The following is a 19,603-nucleotide window of genomic DNA, read 5'->3' as shown; positions in this document are numbered from 1 at the left end:
TTGAACTTACTATTCAGACTTCTATTCTATCACCCCCGGCTTTCACCTGCTCAGACTATACTGCTCCATGCTTGGTTTTAGTCTAAAGCTGAACCTTCCTGTAAACTCACACTCTTTTGTTTGTTTAATAAAAGGCGAGGCAATGTAGTCTAGTGCGCTGGCTGGGCGCCTGGGCCTTACGAGCGGGAGTTTGGCCGGGTGTCTCTGTAAACAGGAAGAGGGTTAATTTTAGGGTTACACGTGCCCACCGGGACTACTGCAACCGCAATTAGCAAGCAAATAACCGGGCGAAGAAGCCGCAGGAGGCCTTGGTGCTCTTCCTCGCGGGCAGGGTCATTTCCCCAAGGGCTCAGCACCCTCGGAGCCGGGTTTGTTCCGAACGTGCCTGAGGCGGGTTAGTACCAGCGAGTGGCCCAGCTCGGCAAGCTGGGTGTGTCCCAGTCCCGCCCGCTCCTCTGGCTGGGCTGAGGGCGAGGGCTGCGGTAGCTGGTGCACCAGGAAATACCGCAAGGCCGCAGGTCTCTCAGCCACCACAGGCCAGGCCGGGGCGGGAGGGGGCTGTTGTGCAGCAGGGACCCGCGCTGGGCCCCGGCTTGTGCCCGACCGCAGGGTTATTAGGCGAAGGGCAGGGGCGGGCGCGCAGCAGCAGCCTCCGCTGGAACAGCCCGGCCCGGGCTCCGCAGCCGCGTCACAGTTGGGGGCGGGAGCCCTTGAGCGCCCCGCTCCCCCCACACCGCGCCGCCGGGGGCGTCCGAGCAGCCCGCGCGGGGTCCCCGGCTTTGCCAAGGGGGCGCTGGGCCGAGCCTCCCCGGGGCCCGCTCCCCTATCCCGCCGCGGGCTCTGCTTGGCTCCTCCCGGCCGAGGGGCACTGCTGGCCGCCGCCCCGCCCCGCCCGTGGGCCGGGCAGGGCAGGGCCGGAGCTCCGGGAAGAGGTGGGACCCAGGCGCTGCACGCAGATCCCGGAGCCGCGGCGGGAGAGCAGTGACCCGCCTGGGCTCGGAGCCCGCGCACTGTGAGCGGAGCCCACCCGCTCCCCGGTCAACACCAGCGCCCCGACCTCGGCCATGCCGCGCCCCGGCCCCGGCCTCGCGCTGCTCCTCTGCCTGCTGCTGCTGAGCCTGCCCGAGCCCGCTGCCGCAGGTAGGTGCCGGGGGGGCTGGCCCTTGCAGCCAGCGTGGCCGGCCAAGGCAAGGGGGGCGGGGGGCTTGTTTTGCTGCAGAGTCCCTGGTCGCCGGGAAACCAGGCCTTAGTAGCGATCTGCCTGGGGCGAGTCCTTGGCTGGGGGGCTCCAGCGCTGGGGTGAGAGAGCCCCTCGGGGAGGTCGCAGATAGTGGTTAGTAGGAAAGCCGCTGGGGACCGCATTTCCCTGCGCGAAGACTATGAAAAGCGATAGATGAAGCCAGTGATTTGTTACGGTGAGCGAAAGTCTCCCCTGACTTTCAGTTCACGCCTAGGGACAATCGTTTGGAGGGAGGGAAGGGGGTTGTATGTTCTGGGGACATCGCTCGCCTTTATTTTTATTTTCAAACTTAATGGCTGGTTTTAAAATGTGTTACTGTGTTTCGTATACGCTACGGGCAACTCTCCTCCCTTATGACGTCTTGACAGTTGCTAATTTATAAAAATGCTACGTCTCTATACACAGTGACGCACCGTGCTTGTACCCCTGGGGGATGGATTTTTGCTGCTCTAAAACTATGGTAGAGCCAGGCCTTCTGTGGTAGATAGGCCTTTCCCCTGTCTAAGTTTTTTTTTTTTTTTTAAACGGCTAAGCTATGTATCTCTTTGGATTTCAACTTGTCTGTAAACATTTTACTAATTGAATTAAGTCATTCTTACTTGTGATGTTATGTCACAGTGCTGCCGCCTGGTTATCCCAACATCAGGGGCGGAAACCCCCGCTGCAACTCTTGCCTTGCAGCAAGCTGTTCCAGTATCCTCACGGGCTAGAAAGCATTTTTTATAAAGCAAAATTACACCTGGGAAGCATAGGACAGCTGGCAGGCAAACTAGAACACACTCCTCTCGCTAACAGACTAAATGTCGGATACAGGCTAAGTGTCGGATACATTTTGATAGAAGAAATCAAAGAAATTTAAATACTGGAAGGAACTCATTGATCAGACATTTTGTGTGTTATTATTCAAGTATTGCTACACTGTATTATGTAACAACATATGATGACTCAAATAAATGCAAAACATGCACAAAGGGGCTATTTAAAATGGTGTTTGTCTTGCCTATGAAATTCATTATTCTGTTTTATACTTAGCTGTGTGTGTCTGTGCTGTGAGTGTGTTTTTCTCTGTTTTAGCTCTCTCTCATTCTGTGGGGCCCCCCCCTCATCTGTTTCAATAATGGATGGCAGACTTATTTTGCATTTATTAATTTGAGATGTTTTAACCCAGTTGACTTGCAGTTGCATTCTTCACAATCTCAGACTGTAGTAAACAAAACCAGTAAAATATTCTTTGAAATTAGAGGCAGTTTTGTATAGTGATCATGTTTTTTGGATTTTTGTTTTGTTTTATGTGTGAGTTATCAGATACTAAAATTTGAATAATGATAATTAAGTGCCACAGAAATTGAGACCTGTTAGATGATTAAATTCAGTCATCTGAGCTGGGTATTTTCCTTTACAGTGTTCCATAGAACCAGTTCCATTTCGCAATAATTTGCCATTTGGCATGTGCCCCCTTAGCTTGGTGTGCAATTGCAAAATTGTAGTTTAAAATAGGTTGTGTGTGTGTGAGAGAGAGAGAGAGAGCAGTTAGATACATGAAGAATTGCTATTGAAACTTTGTTACAGTGTTTTAAATGTGGATAAATTCTAGTTCTGAGAGAACATAAGTGAAAAATGAAATTTGACTGTTTAGGGTTGGAAGAATTTATCAGTAAATGTCAAACACTGATTTCAGCATATAAACACAAACCAACAAAAAATATTTCCCTCAATAATAATTGAAATTTACAGATAGGCAATGTAGGGGGAAATGATTTGAGAAATTATTACGGTTTGATTTGAGGATATTTACTTAGTATATTTTTGGTGTGATGTTGACAGTTTGTGTTTTTACAGTTTTAAACTTTAACAGCTTTAACTTTTTGAATCTCAGTATCTGTCAATAAATAACTATTGTCTGACCCCATCTCTCATAATTTCTGCAATTATGAAAATTTAAATTGATGAACATTCAAAAAAAGCTTTACCTCTCTATTATTGAAATTTTCAAAAAATAAAAATTGAACTCTGCCTAACTATGTTGCATAGATTTCTGACTCCTGAATTTCTATTTTGTGCCACTGCCTAAATCTAACTGTACTCTGCCGTATTGCTTCTCAAAGGTGATTATTTTGCTTCATGATCAAGTTCATGATCTGTCTGATATAAAGATCTAGAATTAGACTATTCTATTTTGATGGATTTGCTGCCAGGTGATAATGTTGGAGTACTTTCTTCAAACCTAAACTCAACCTTAACTATTACCCAAAACTCTCCATCTTTCTTTTTTTTACTCTTACATTCACTTATTCATATTTATCTTGTAGTATCTTTAGTGTTCTCAGTGGTGAACATGGGGAATTACTTTTGAGGGAAACAATAAATCTTTAATTGTATCTGGACTATGTCAGAGGTTTCTGAAGTCCAGAAACAAATAACTTGTTCCTTCCTTTGAAAATGCTCCTTTTTCTGAGAGAAAAGTTATTTTAAAATGACACTAAATGTGGGTCTGGCACATTACAAACATATAACAAGTCAAGGTTTCCTGTCTGCAGCATCTTGCAATCTAAATTAAGTTGAACTCTCTTCATACGTTCCCTTTTCAAGAAGACTTAAGTACTGGATGCTTGGAATTATATTTTAATAACCTTGTATTTGATTTTAAAAAGAAAATGCTAAACACAGAATGGTCAATTCCATGGAAATGAAAAGTACCACAGAAGTACCACAGATTTAAATGAAAATTATTTAAATTTAAAACAATTTAAATCTGTGTTTAAAAATCAAATGATTTAAATCAAGACTTTCCACTTGATTTAAATCAGCTTTTCCTTGTATTTCAGTTATTTTCTAAAGAAAGATGCATTCTCATTGGTTGATATAACCATTACAACATGTTGATTTACAATTAAATAGTTTTTACGTTCGATTTGTTACATTTTTTTTGCTATCTAGTTAGAGCAGTGGTTTTCAAACTGAGGGTATTGACCCAGTACTGGATCATGGAATGTAAGGCACTGGGTCATGGCTGCTCCGGTCAGCACCGCCGACCGGGCCATTAAAAGTCCCATTGGTGGTGCTGCCTGGGTAAGGCAGGCTAGTCCATACCTGTTCTGACAGCACGCTGTGTCCCGGAAACAGCCAGCAGCAGGTCCAGCTCCTAGGCAAGGGGGTCACGGGGTTCCATGTGCTGCCCCTGCCCCAAGCACTGGCTCCGCACGGGGGGAGGGGAGGGTGCTTGTGGGCGAGAGCCGTGCAGAGCCACTTGCGTGCCTCTGCCTAGGATCCGGACCTGCTGCTGACCGCTTCTTGGAAGGCTGCCTTATCACTGCCGCTGACTGGGAGCTGCCTGAGGTAACCCGGAGCCCCTTCCTGCACTCAGACTCCTCATCCCTGGTCCCACCCCAGAGCCTGCACCCCCAGCCCAGAGCCCTGAGCCCCTCCCACATCCCAAACCCCTCATCCCTAGCTCTGTTGGGTCGTAGACATCAACAATTTTCTTCAACTGGGTCTCCAGAAAAATGTTTGAAAACCACTGAGTTAGAGAATACCTTCCTGTGTACATTTATTTAAGCAATTATATAACTTAATATTTTCAGATTCTTAATTGTACATTTTTAGTATGTTAGAAAATGGTGAATGATGTATTGCTTATTTACTAGATAATTAACTTTTTGCTCATGATTTGTCTCAGTCTGCATTAGGATGGTAATTGGAATTTAATTAAACACATAAAGCAATATATACAATTTTATTAAAACACCCCTAAATGTTTTGCATGCATAAACTTCAGTGTTTTTCCATGAGCAGGAGAGTAAGTTTTCATGGTGAGTGGAGTCATAAATAATCATAATTTGATGACTGAGTCAATCGGAGCTGAGGTAGGGAGAACCTATAAAACAGGAGTATTAAACCACCCGGGTGTGGTCAGTGGATGGTCCTGATGAGTCAGAGTCCAGGTCCCTATGATAACTTTGCCAATCTGTTGCACCCAGTAGCACAACCCCTGGCTCCCCCACAGGATCGAGCCCTTAATATAGTACATACGTATCATGCCATATTATAAAGCTTGACCTCAAAAATTAGATGTTTTCCCCCCGATTCATTATTCGGAAAAGCAGCCTCTAACTCTAATTCACAGGGTTTTTTTTATAGAGACTCATGGATTCAGCATATTTAGTTTTTATTTAAATGTTGGGAGATTTGGGCCTTAATTTGTTGTACATTAAATTCAGATTTCATTTTAAATAGGTTTATTTTTAAAAATAAATAATTCAAATATAAAAATGAAAAATCCAATTTAAATAAAAAAAATTTCTCTTCCTGCGCCCTCATTCAGTTTATATCCACCTTGAAAATTACACCCAACTTATTTGGCACAAAGCTCAGAAGACTCATGTATAGAAATGACCGCTTACTATGTATCAACTGTCAAGTTAAAGGTTTTGATTAAAGTAGTCCTTTCTGAGCCTACTGATTGGGACAGTCCTGCTTCTGAATAATGGTGTTGCTTCATACCAGCAGTATGTGAACCTAGTGCCAGGAAGAGATGAACTAGTTTCCTTCCTCTTTTGTTACTTCAGTAACAGTGCAGAAAAAAATTAGACTGTGCATTTCACGCCATCAGCATTCTTGAATTGGCACCTATCTAGTTAGAACTAGTTACCTCATCAGGCTGGCCTGAAAGGTGCATGATGCACGATCTTTCGGAACAGTGTGGCCTCAGGAAGATGCAGCAGGGACTTTTTTTTCCCAGGAAGATCACAGTAGGGACGGGGAAATGCCCATTGTGATGAAGAATTTGAGGCTGAAAGCCAACAGTAATGTTTGCTGACTTGTGGAGGGTTGAATTGCAACTACACTGTTATTATTTTATCCTAAATGAATTGCAGTGCCCTCTTTCTTTCTTTTTTAAGTATATCTTTCTATCTTCTATAATATAAGAAATAAGACAAAGCAAAGAATTGTTTTGTGTAAAAAAAAAAAAAAAAAAAAGACAGACACACACAAGACATTTGAACACTACAGTCACAAGTTTGCATATGTCCTGTCTGGAGTGCTGTTTAACGATTCCCCTGCACAGGGTGCATATACTGCATGGGGGTTGGGGGGGAGTGCAGAGAGTAGGTGGTAGGGTAGGTAGGCTGGTTGGTGAAAAAGTGTTGTGGGCAGCTGGTGGTGGGTGTGGTGGTAAAAAACTGGGAAAGGGGGGCGGTTTTTGGGCTGGACATGGGGGGCACAAGGAAAACAGGGGGGGGGGGGGGGGGCAGGGCCCTGCATGGCTGCTGCTGCCTTGAGACAGTCCTTTTGACAGTCCAGGATCAGCAGCAGCAGGATCAGGCTCTCTAGTGCTGCAGCAGAGTGCTGAAGAGTCAGTCTTCTCTCCTCTCTCTTTTTTCTCTTTTTTCTTTCTTCTCAAATTTTTGTGTGCTGTGAACATGGAACCACTGCCCACTCCAGGGTCAAAGGTCACTGAAAAAATGAACATTTAGGCAGGGCAGCATTATCCCCACTCCAGACATGAATTGTTACACTGAGGGAGTTTGCACTTTTCTTTTCACGAAATGGTGAGTGAGGGGTGCTTATAGAAGGAGAAGTGGGGGCTTGATTAGAGGGCTGGTTGTGCAACTGCTGGCTGCTGCGACAAGTACTTCCTCCTGGCTTGAGAAGAGATCCCTGCATGCATGCCACTCTGGGGTCTCTTCCCCATCCCAGCTTTCTCACCCTGCATTGCAGTGCGTCCCGATCATGGCCCCTATCCAGCAAGGACACCTGATATCTGCTCAGATATCGATGGTTGGTTAAGTGAATTAACTGGTTATATAAGATACTCTGCCATGTGCATCAGACTAATAGTGAGCCCTAGCTGTTCAAGTATTCAGGAGTTCGCATGATACCATGATTCAAGAAAAGTTTCCTCTTTATATTTACGCAAAGGATTCTCAGCAACCTTAGAAATAGACACTAAATAGCAAATGTAACTATGCTGTGAACACCATTTAAAACTTACTTTTCATTGATCTTATGACAGCCAGCCCTGCCATGGATGGCGAGTTCATATTGTGCATGATTCCCCAAAGTCACAGTTGCTTACTTTCACTTGGTAAATAAGCCAAAAATCAAGCTAATCCCATTTCAGAGCAAGACCAAAACAAGCCAATCCCTAAAAACCCCAACACTCTGTGACTAGATATCTCTCCCCCTCCTCCCCCCGGCATGCTGTCTGGGACTGTGATGGGCCTGCTGTGCACCCCAACTCTTCCCCACCACCCTTGCCTCCCCCTTACGCCCCTCCTTGCCCCTGCTTGCCAGGAGCCGATTTAAAAAAAGAAGCAACAAGCTACAAGCCAAAAACTAAACAATAAGCAATTCACAAGCCAATTAAGCCACAAACAAGCCCAATTTCTGCATTTTTTTCATGGGTTTGGCATGTCTGCCCAGAGTGTGCTATATTGGTGACATCAAATGAACTGCAGTCAGGCCAGAGATGTTTTCCCCCTGTATTGTCCAGTTTTGCAAATTTAAAACGACAACATCGCAAAACCAGGAAATGTAGTAAAATTCTATACATATTAGAGGCCCTATAGGTAAGTTTTGTGGTTAATATCACCAGGAAAAATGTACTCTGTGGTATTGCAGTGAGACTGGGCACTAAGGAATTATTATTTATTTTAAAGAAGGGCTTCTTATGCTAATATGCTTAAAGTTCTTGACTAATAGGACCATTTGGCATGTTACACAAAGTTATTGGAATTTCATTAAAACTGGATGGGAATTGTTTTACAACACATTTTGTACTGGTTGTATTGTACTTCCCAGTGTCTTCAAAGTGCTGAGGAAAAATGCTAATTGTTAGCAAGCCTAATAGGCTTTTATAACTATTTTTTTCTCCCTCAATAACTATCCCTTAGTTCCTTTTGACTTGTTTTGAAGTTCTTGAGCTGCATTTCTGGTCCTCAGAGCCAAAACAGCAGTAAACTACCCAGAGGAAAAAAATCCATTCTGATAAAACTAGGCCTTATACAGTGCTTTTTATTTATGTGCAGAGTCTGGGCTTAGCCTGGGCTCTGTAATATATCTAGGTTTATATCTGTTTTAATAATAAGAAAAATCATATGAACTTGAATGAAAAATTGATATTTAAAAAAAAACTTTCATAACACAAGGCTGCCAGTCCTGTCTTAACTTTCCCTAGCTTAACTTGCCCGTATATTGTTTTCTATCTAAGGGCTAGTCTACATTGAAAACTTACATTGGCTTAGCTACTTCACACGGGGGTCTGAAAAATCCACACCACAGAGAAATATAATTAAACCAACGTAGCCCCCCAGTGTAGAGAGCACTAGAGGAAGGTCTTCACTTAAAATGCTGCAGCAGCACTGTTGCATTTCTTCAATGAAGACTATCTGTGCTGATGGAGAGCTTCTCCCAGCATAGGTACTGCACTCCCTGAGAGGCGGTAGCTACATCAATGAGAGAATTTTCCCATCAGCCTAGCATGTCTACACTAGGAGTTGGGTTGGCTTAACTGCATTGCTCAGGGGTGTGGATATTTCACACTGCTGAGTGACATAGTTATGCCAACTTAATTTCCTGGTCTAGACCTGGCCAAGGTCGATGGAAGAATTCTCCCATCGATATAGCTGCCAGGTCTCTAGGAGGTGCATTGACTACAGCAACAGGAGAACCCATCCTGTAGCTGTAGTAAGTGTCTACACTGAAGTGCTACTTTGAATCAGCTGCAGTGCTGCAAATGTGCCGCTGTAATGTTTTAAGTGTAGACGCAGCCTAAGTGACTATATGAATGTGAGATTAATAATTTGCATAGAATTTCTTTATCCCAGAAGATCCCAAACTGATTTTCAAATTTTGATGAGCTACCTCTGGAGCCACTTCTAGAGTAGTACGCAGCTTGTATCGTGTTGCCCGCATGTAGTAAAATACAAGTTTAAAACAGGAAGTGAATAATAACACATCTAACTGGAACTTTAGAAGAAGTATATGTAGGCACAACATAAACTATCTTATGGGAACTGGCCTAATACATGGGGTATTATGCAATCATATGGGATTTTCAATAGTTATTTTGGTTTAAAATATCCATCCTCACAAAAATAATGCTCTTTAGTATATTGTCATTAGAAAGGTTATGGCAAGATATGATTACCCAAAATAAAACAAGTTATCTCCCCGGATCAGTATTAAATATTTATTGAAAATGGTTTCTTAAATAAAATAAAAATGAATACAGCTCTGAAATTGTCAAATACATATTAGGCATATTAGCCACAAGCATGATTAAAGAATTAGAAAACATGATTTATATAATGACAGACTTAAGTAGCTCAATCTATTTAGTCTAACGAAGATAAGGTGAAGGGATGAATTGATTAGAATCTAGAAGCACCAGTGCGGGAAACAAATATTTAATAATGGGCTCTTCAATCCAGATGAGAAAGGTATAACAGAGTGCAGGGTCTGGAAGTTGAAGCTAGACAAATTCAGACTGGAAATAAGGCAGACATTTTTGGCAGTGTGGGTAATTAACCATTGAATAATTTACCAGGGGTTGTGGTGGATTCTCCATCACTGACTATTTTTCAGTCAAAATTGGATCTTTTTCTAAAAGATACGTTCTAGGAGTTATTTGGGGAATTATTGATTTCCTTATGGTTCTTCTGTGGCATTCATTAAGTGCTTTACAAAGATAAATTAAGTAATTTGCACAATACTGCTGTGAGGTGAGAGGAGGTATTATCTCCAGTTTACAGATGGGAACTGAGAGAGAGGTTAAGATGAAAATCATGCATTAATTTTGGGTGCCTAACTTGAGATGCCTAGGACCTGATTTTTTGCAGAGTACTTAACGTCCAAAGCACTTCACCCATTGACTTCGGTTTGCAGCTGTGAGTGCTCAGCACTTTTCATATCAGACCCTAGTCTCAAGTTGGGCACCCAGAAAATGAGGAGCACACAATTAGTGACCACCTGTGAAAAGTTTAGATGAAGTGACTTGCCCAGCATCGCTCAGGAACTCAGAGGCAGGGACAGAATCCTGTTCTCCAGAGCACCATTCAACTGCCTTAACCATGAAACTGCCCTTTCTCTTCCTCCCAATCCCCTACCACATTTCACACTTGCAACTTCTTCAGCAAATGAGGCAGGGGTCCTACAGATAATAGCCACCTTCACTACACAACCCTGGTTCATCCATCTATCTTGTGCACTGAATGAGGGTGATCTGCCTGGTGCATGGGCACTGACTGAGGCAGGGTCCTTTGGAAAATGTGATCATATAATTAAATACTGTATTGTAAATACACAAGGGGTTGACTAAAGGTTGCACAAGCAACCTTATGTCTGCCATTTCCTAACTTTTGAATGCTTGAGTTTGCAATGTTAATGTTCTTTTAATGTTAGGGTGGTGGTGATTTTTCTTTCATGGAACATTCCAGTTTTTTTAAAAAAAGCAAACTGAAAAAAACCAAATTGTTAGTTTGGAATAAATTGCCTTGGGAGATTGTGAAATCTCCATAATTGGAGATTTTTAAAAGCAGGTTAGACAAACACCTGTCAGGAATGGTCTAGATAATATTTAGTTCTGCCATGAGTGCAGGGGACTGGACTAGATGACCTCTCGAGGTCCATTCCAGTCCTATGAGTCTGTGATTTCTAGCTCCAGAATTCTAATAGGTCTCTGCTGACCATGTGGACACTGAGATGGTTCAAAGGGTTGTAATTTAGCTAAATCTGGGCATTTTTCCATGAGAATAGCAAAAGGACATCCCCTGTCAAATTTCAAGTTTCCCTGCTCCAGAGCATGGAGGAACTTGAGCTTCTCAATAAAATGGCTGCATGAATTTTTCCTAATCTTGTTTTTGAAAATGGCTGAACCATTTTGCCTGAAACTTTCCAACAGATTCAGCCTGAGCCAGACACCCAGCATGGAAAATGTCAGCCCAAACAATTAAAGTTTAGCAAAGTTATAAACAACTGGTCCAGGGTTCTATAACTGGAAGTGTTGGGTAACCTGTGTATCTGAGTGGTGCTGTCAGTTAAATCACTTTATTTTTATTATAGGTGAATTTTTCCCCCTATAGTTTCCTCTCCCAAAGCCGCCCTTCAGGATTTTGGATTTATTGCAAACTGTAACTTGTATCTAGTATTGGGCAATAGTGCAGAAAACAATAATAGTGGGTAATAGAGATGTAAGGGCATTGGTGCATAGTAAACTTGGAAACAGAGGGTGGGGAGGTCTCTTGTTCTACAGCAGTTGGGAGAAAGGGGCAAGTTTGTGGCAAAGCTATATAAATATGTGGCCCTGAGTTTTGGAGATGAGGAAAGGTGATTTCAAATCTGTAGTTACTGTGTGTTGAAAGTTTTATTTACTGTTTTGATGTTTTTTTCTCTCTCCTTTAGAATCTCTGCTCCAGTTACCAACACCACAGAATGTGACAATTTACTCATATAATTATCAGAATTTATTGACATGGGCTCCTGTTAAAGTGGACAATGGCTCAGTGTTATATACGGTCCAGTATAGTACGTAAGTAAATAGTTGCAGTACACTAAATTGGTTTCATTCTAATAGAAAAGTATAAGTTTATATGTACAAAATGAGGTTTTTAATAAAAAGGTTTTCAGGTACATGTGAAAGTAACAGGGAAAGCAAAGTTCTTGGACTGAATTATTTCCACTAAACAAGGAAAAGACTGAAATCCTTCCTTTTTCCCAATTTTTTTTTCACTCTTGTTCCAAACCAGCTTTGTTAATATTCTTATTGAATCCCATGGTTATTTATACTCAGGAAGTTCTTATTTTAAACATTATTATAGATAATAAGGCAGAAAATATCATATTGCCTCTATATAAATCCATGATATGCTCACATCTTGAATACTGTGTGCAGCTGTGGTCGCCCCATTTCAAAAAATATATATTGGAATTTGGAAAAGGTACAGAAAGGGGCAACAAAAATGATTAGGGGTATGGAACAGCTTCCATATGAGGAGAGATTAATAAGACTGTGACTTTTCAGCTTGGAAAAGAGACAACTAAGGGGGATATGATAGAGGTCTATAAAATCATGACTGGTGTGGAGAAAGTAAATAGTGAAATGTTATTTACCCCTTCACTTACACAAGAACTAGGGGTCACCAAGTAAAATTAATAGGCAGCAGGTTTAAAACAAACAAAAGGAAGTATTTCTTCATACAACGCAGTCAACCTGTGGAACTTTGTCGGAGGATGTTGTGAAGGCCAAAACTAGAACAGGGTTAAAAAAAGAACTAGATAAATTCATAGAGGATAGGTCCATCAATGGCTATTATTCAGGATGGGCAGGGAATGGGTGACGGGTTGGATCACGCAGTGATTACCTGTTCTGTTCATTCCCATCTAGCCCAATATCCTGTCTTCCGACAGTAGCCAATGCCAGGAGTCCCAGAGGGCATGAAGAGAACAGGTAATAATCAACTGATCCATCCCCCGTCGCCCATTCCCAGTTTCTGGCAAACAGAGGCTAGGGACACCATCCCTGTTCATCCTGGCTAATAGCCGTTGATGGACCTATCCTCCATGAATTTATCTGAGGGGGGAGGGATAGCTCAGTGGTTTGAGCATTGGCCTGTTAAACCCAGGGTTGTGAGTTCAATCCTTGAGGGGGCCACTTAGGGATCTGGGGCAAAAATTGGTCCTGCTAGTGAAGGCAGGGGGCTGGACTCGATGACCTTTCAAGGTCCCTTCCAGTTGTAGGAGATTGGTATATCTCCAATTATTTATTTACTTATTTATTTTTATTTAGTTAGTTCTTTTTTTAACTCTGTTCTAGTTCTCGCCTTCACAACATCCGCCAACAAAGTTCCACAGGTTGACTGCGTTGTACGAAGAAATACTTCCTTTTGTTTGTTTTAAATCTTCTGCCGATTAATTTTACTTGCTGACCCCTGAGTCTTGCCCATATGCTCAGGGTTTAACTGATCGCCATATTTGGGGTCAGGAAGGAATTTTCCTCCAAGGAAGGTTGGCAGAGGCCCTGGAGGTTTTTTGCCTTCCTCTGCAGCGTGGGGCACGGGTCACTTGCTGGAGGCTTCTCTGCACCTTGAGGTCTTTAAACCACAATTTGAGGACTTCAATAACTCAAACATAGGTTAGGGGTTTGTTACAGGAGTGGGTGGGTGAGATTCTGTGGCCTGCATTGTACAGGAGGTCAGACTAGATGATCGTAATGGTCCCTTCTGACCTTAAGTCTGAGTCTATGAGAAGGAGTAAATAACACTTCCTTATTTACTTTCTCCACACCAGTCATGATTTTTATAGACCTCTATCATATCCCCCCTTAGTCATCTCTTTTCCAAGCTGAAAAATCAGTGTTATTAATCTCTCCTCATATGGAAGCCGTTTCATACCGCTAATAATTTTTGTTGCCCTTTTCTGTTCCTTTTCCAATTCCAATATATCTTTTTTGAGATGGGGCAACCACATCTGCATGGAGTATTCAAGATCTGGGCATACCATGGATTTATATAGAGGCAATATGATATTTTCTGTCATCTTATCTGTTCTTTTCTTAATGTTTCCCAACATTCTGTTTGCTTTTTTTGACTGCTGCTGCACACTGAGTGGATGTTTTCAGAGAACTATTCACAATGACTCCAAGCTATTTCTTGAGTGGTAACAGCTAATTTAGACTCAATCATTTTATATGTATCCTTGGGATTATGTTTGCCAATGTGCCTTACTTTGCCTTTATCAGCATTGAATTTCATCTGCCATTTTGTTGGCTGGTCACCCAGTTTTTGTAGCTGTTCACAGTCTGCTTGGGACTTAATTACTTTGAGTAGTTTTGTATCATCTGCAAATTTTGCCACCTGGCTGTTTACCCCTTTTTCTAGATCATGTGTGAATATGTTGACTAGGACCAGTCCCAGTACAGATGCCTGGGGGACACCACTATTTACCTCTCTCCATTCTGAAAACTGACCATTTATTCCTACCCTTTGTTTCCTATCTTTTAACCAGTTAGTGATCCCATGACAGTTTGCCCGGTTCTGAAGTCAGGCTTACCAGCCTGTAATAGTTGAACGCATTCAGCCTCTGGGCTTACAGAATGTCCCCTGCCTATATCATTAAATTTTTAATTGGCTACATTTTGAAAAGAGTTTCAGATGCTTTGAGAGAAGGTGTTGCATGGTTATAGAGTAAAACTGCTTGAAAGTTGTACTTTTATATCAAATGTTGATTCTTTAGAAACTGGCTAGGTGTAAAGAAAGAGAACTCTCTGAAACATCAATCAGTTGTGCTAGATGCAGCAGTGAGGCGATTCCACTGATTTATTCTTTCATCATTTTATATTGCAGAGTGGCCTATAAGTGTTGGGAAGAAATTAACTGCACAAACATTACGAAGACTGAATGTAATTTCACAAATCCAGATATCAAAAGCATTTGGACAATTACTTTACGTGTTAGGGCTGAGCTAGGACAAGTGAAATCTGACTGGGTGGAAACAAACACATTTGTAGCAGACCAAAACAGTAAGTCTTTTATGATCTCAGCCTCTCACCCCCTTACAGAAAATATTTCTGGTCATTGTTGTTATATTGTGTCTTCGTTTTCTTCACTTTGTATAATATATGAGAGGACTGAAAAGAGAGGTGATGGGACCTGCTGTGTTAGGAATCTATTTTTAAAATCTATTTCAGTTTATATTGCTATGCCAGTGGTATAGATACAGAGACCTAGTAGAAACTAGTATCTGTCAACTTTCTGTAATGATATTAAAACAAGTTTCTCATCTACACTTAGCAACTGAGCTCTTTTCAGTACCAGTTGATGGGGGAATCTGTTGATTACAACTAATTTTCCTAGACTGAACAGAGCCCAGGAGAGCAATAACTTAACTTTTTTTTATTTTCCTGTAGATTTCAGGCTTTTCTGTGCACCTAATTTTATGATAACTCCTAAACACATTTTAGCACCAAACACACACCATTTCAAAGTTACCTACATTATGCCCTAGTTCTGTAGTATAAAGGGGTCGGGGATATACAGGGAGTACTAATACGGTATACTCCCATTTATCCAAAACCCTATTAGCTGAACTTCCACGTTATCTGAATCCCTTTCTTGTCCCCCAGCATGAGATACCTGACCTCTGCAGCCTCTAGCTCATGCTGGGAGACAAGGCAGGGGTTCAGATAATAGAGCAGACATCCCCAGCCAGGGCTGTGAGGAGGAAGACGAGCCCCTGGCCATGGCTCCACATAAAATCAGTGTCCCATGTGCTATTCAGATAACGAGGAGTATACCATGCTGACAAAATACAGGTTAATTTGGTGGCTGTGTGAACACATTTAATGTTAACTTTTAGAAGTATCCATGAGTTCCCTTGTTATGGTTGGTTTCTGGGCTAGGAGGAGATTCAGTTCATAGAAGATCAGGGTTGGAAGGGACCTCAGGTCATCTAGTCCAACCCCCTGCTTAAAGCAGGACCAATCCCCAGACAGATTTTTGCCCCAGATCCCTAAATGGCCCCCTCAAGGATTGAACTCACAACCCTGGGTTTAGCAGGCCAGTGCTCAAACTACTGAGCTATGCTTCCCCTTATTGTGGGGTTCCTTTGTTCAAAAGTTAAGTTTGAAATAATATTTAGAGCAGAAGAGATTCATTCATTATTCCCTCTTATTTCCCAACCTGGGGAATGGATCCTGTGGGTGGGAGCATCCGGCTAGCTCAAAGAGAGCGCAAGGCGGGGGGGAGGGACTGCATGATTCCACACCTACCCTTTCCCAGCTGTTGTGTATCCAGTGCTCTGGATAGTTTCAATTGGCCCCTTGAAAGCCAGCAGTCTTCTCTGCCTTCTCATGTGGCACCTCATGTAACCAATCCTAAAATCAATTCAAGTAAACTCAGATGTTAGCCTTCTAGCTTGTGTGTATTATTCCCTATGGCATTCAAATCAGCCACGTGGATCACACCCCAGATCATGTTTCACACCCTGAGCGTGAGAGAGAGAATGTACAGGGGGAGAGTTACCTGCCAAGGGAAACTACAGAAGAGAGGACACATTAAAGGAGAGACAGCAGTTGCAACTGTAATAGGGCATGATGCAAGAAGAAACTAAAAAGTTCATGATCCAGTGTATTAAGAAGAGGGCCAACTTTCCCCAAAATAATTTTGAGCAGAGCAGAACCATTTGAATGAAGCAGGGTAAAGTTAATTATTTTTGTTTGTCTGTTACCATAGCAGGGATGACATTGCAGCATAATAAATGTAAACATGTCCTGCCATTATAAGTGAAAATAATAAGCAGAGGTTACAGGAAAGGATCAGTTTTCTCTTGTGTTATGCTAGGCTGTCTGACTTTTGTTCTGGTCTTTTTAACATTTTTTTAATATATTTGTAAAATGGAATTTGTAAAATGGAAGTGTGTAGCGCTCAGAACCTCATTGTAATACAATTTAGAGTCCAGGGCAACTCACCTTTTTTTCTTTGCCATGCTATAACAATAATTAGGGATAAACTAATTGCTTGGTAGTCTTGTATTTATACTGGAAGGTACATTTTAGCAGTTCACTTCCAAACTTTGGTGACCAACAAAATGTTCAATAGGAAAATTAAAATATAACACATGAATATAAGTGTGATCGGTTTGGTCACAGGGACCCCCTTGGGACTGCCACCTGATATGCCGAGACTACCTCTGAGCCTGGCAGCTTGGGACTTCAGTACCCTGTCTTGCTGAGCCAGACACGCTAGCCGGCTACAAACACAGACTCAGGTCTGAACCTTGTCCCCCACAAGCTGCAGACTTAACTGAAAATAGCTTAAGAAGTACTCCTGTCTCTAGGACCGAGACACCCAGTGTCCAATGGGATCCAAACTCCAAATAAATCCATTTTACTCTGTCTAAAGCTTATACAGGGTAAACTCATAAATTGTTCGCCCTCTATAACGCTGATAGATATGCACAGCTGTTTGCTCCCCCAGGTACTAAATACTTGCTCTGGGTTAATTAATAAGTAAAAAGTGATTTTATTAAATATAAAAAGTAGGATTTAAGTGGTTCCAAGTAATAACAGACAGAACAAAGTATGCTACCAAGCAAAATAAAACAAAAACACCCAAGTCTAAGCCTAATACAGTAAGAAACTGATTACAGATGAAACCTCACCTTCAGAGATGTTCCAATAAGCTTCTTTCACAGACTAGACTCCTTTCTAGTCTGGGCCCAATCCTTTCCTGGGTACAGTCCTTGTTCCAGCTCAGGTTGTAGCTAGTGGATTTCTCATGACTGCAGCCCCCTTTGTTCTGTTCCAACCCCTTATATACCTCTGGCACAAGGCAGGAATCTTGTCTCTTTGGGTCCCCACCCCTACTTCTAAATGGAAAAACACCTGGTTTAAGATGGATTCCAGTACCAGGTGAAATGGTCGCATGTCCTGTGAGATCCCACGCCTTCATTCTTCCCGGCCTCACTCACAGGAAGGCTTGCAAGTAAACAGAGACATCTACAGTCAGTTGTTCTAGCTGATGGGAGCCATCAAGATTCTAAACCACCATTAATGGCCCACACTTTGCATAAGTACATAGACCTCAGAGTTGTATTTTATATATTAGTTTGATACAAGAGTGATACACTTATACAAATTGGATGACCACACTCAGTCAATTATAAGCTTTGTAATAATACCTTACAAGAGACCTTTTGCATGAAGCATATTCCAGTTGCATTATATTCACACTCATTAGAATATTTTCATAAAATCATATGGAGTGTAATGTCACAATAAGACCCACTTCTTTTCCTCTTCAAGCCTCGGCTACACTGAGAGTTTGCTCCAGTCCTAGCCATTGGAAACTAGTCACTGATGTAGCTGGAGCAGTGCAAACTCTTAATGTAGGCAGGCATAGCTGCTATTCACACTAGTGGGACCTAGCCTTGCTTGAAATAAAGGTAACCAGCGGTAGTGCAAATAGCAGTTTTGCCTGTCTATACCAGAGGTGGTACCAATGCAGCCACACCTGTGGCTAGAACCAGGATAAATCTCTAGCAATAGATAAGGCCTTGGTTCTCCTTCCACTGTGTTGCATGCATCTAACTTCTCCTCCTTGCTTGCATCAGTCTTCTCATCCTTCTTCCTCTAGAATCTTTTTGTTTTCTTTTTCTCTTCTTAGCAACTGCAGCATATAACAGTAGTGCCGTGTTGAAATACAGGAGCACTTCACAGATGCAGCTGGCTGTGAATTGAAACTGAGTGGGGTTATAACATCCTCGTCAGTTTCCTTTTGCGGCATTCTCCACCTGTACGTAGGCTTTGGACGTGAGACACACTACTGTGGAGTTGATTGCCTGTTGAAGGGGTGTGTGAGAGAGACTACCAATAAGATATGATGATAATTAAGAAGCACATATATGGTGTGTGTTTATCTGTAGTTGTCAGTGCTTTGTAAATGCTGGTAAACTTCACTGTGGATAAAACTGAGGGATAGAGTGAAATGATTTTCCCAAAATCACACAATGAGTCAGTAGCATAGCCAGTAATAGAACCCACATCCTCTGACTTTAAGTCCAGTGTTCTATCTGCTGGAACAGATGAGGCTCCTTTGCTGGGAGGCAATATGGGAGGCCCAGAATGCATAACTGATCTGGCATTTTGCAGGAAAAATTTAAATCAGATTAATGTCAACAAGGCTATGCAAAACTCAGAGTGAACTGCAGATAGATTCTACTACAGCTTGATAATTTTTCAAGATAAAGTAGACAAAATGATTCTTTGTATCATTTAAATTCACATAAAAAGCCTGCCAGGTTCGCGCCCCCCCACACACACACTCTGAACTCTGGGGTACAGATGTGGGGACCCCCTAAGCTTATATTCTAGTAATTTAGGTTAAAACTTCCCGAAGGCACAAATTCCTTTCCTTGTCCTTGGATGGTATGCTGCCACCACCAAGTGATTTTACACAAATATTCAGGGGACGGTCACGTGGAATCCCTATCCCTCAAAATATCCCCCTTAACCCCCTTTCCTGGGGAGGTTTGAGAATAATATACTAACCAATTGCCTTAGCAATGTGAGCACCGATCAGACCCTTTGATTTCAGTGTCCTGAAGACAATCAGGTTCTTAAAAGAAGAACTTTATTTATAAAGAAACAAATAAGAATCACACCTGCAAAATCAGGATGGAAAGTACTTTACAGGGTAATAAAAAGATTTAAAATGCAGACGATTCCCCTCTGGGCTCAGCTTCACAGTTACAAAAACAGGAATAAAACTACCTCTGTAGCATAGGAAAATTCACAAGCCAAAACAAAAGATAACCTAACGCATTTCTTTGCCCTACTTACAATCTCTATGGTTTTAGATGGATTATTCC

The 19,603-nt window shown here is 42.1% G+C and overlaps 1 protein-coding gene across 3 annotated transcripts in view; it reads left to right on the top strand.

Annotated features, from left to right (window-relative positions):
- Positions 1 to 417: 417 nt before the first annotated feature.
- IFNGR2 (interferon gamma receptor 2) overlaps positions 418 to 19,603 on the top strand; it is a 37,606-nt gene continuing 18,420 nt past the window's right edge. For 2 of the 3 annotated variants that reach the window (XR_005594203.1, XM_039525193.1), the window contains exons 1-4: positions 418 to 1,140; positions 11,642 to 11,768; positions 12,624 to 12,686; positions 14,581 to 14,756. Coding sequence is in view for 2 of the 3 variants with exons in the window: in XM_039525193.1 (XP_039381127.1) it covers positions 1,065 to 1,140; positions 11,642 to 11,768; positions 12,624 to 12,686; positions 14,581 to 14,756 (442 nt within the window). In the remaining variant the exon portion in view is untranslated. The remainder of the gene's footprint in view (positions 1,141 to 11,641; positions 11,769 to 12,623; positions 12,687 to 14,580; positions 14,757 to 19,603) is intronic. The other variant, XM_039525202.1, reaches the window with a different exon arrangement.

This window comes from Mauremys reevesii, linkage group 1, assembly GCF_016161935.1.
Source record: "Mauremys reevesii isolate NIE-2019 linkage group 1, ASM1616193v1, whole genome shotgun sequence".
NCBI lineage: Eukaryota > Metazoa > Chordata > Testudines > Geoemydidae > Mauremys > Mauremys reevesii.
Note: the sequence above shows the minus strand (reverse complement) of the source record. Positions and strands in the feature narration are given on the sequence as shown.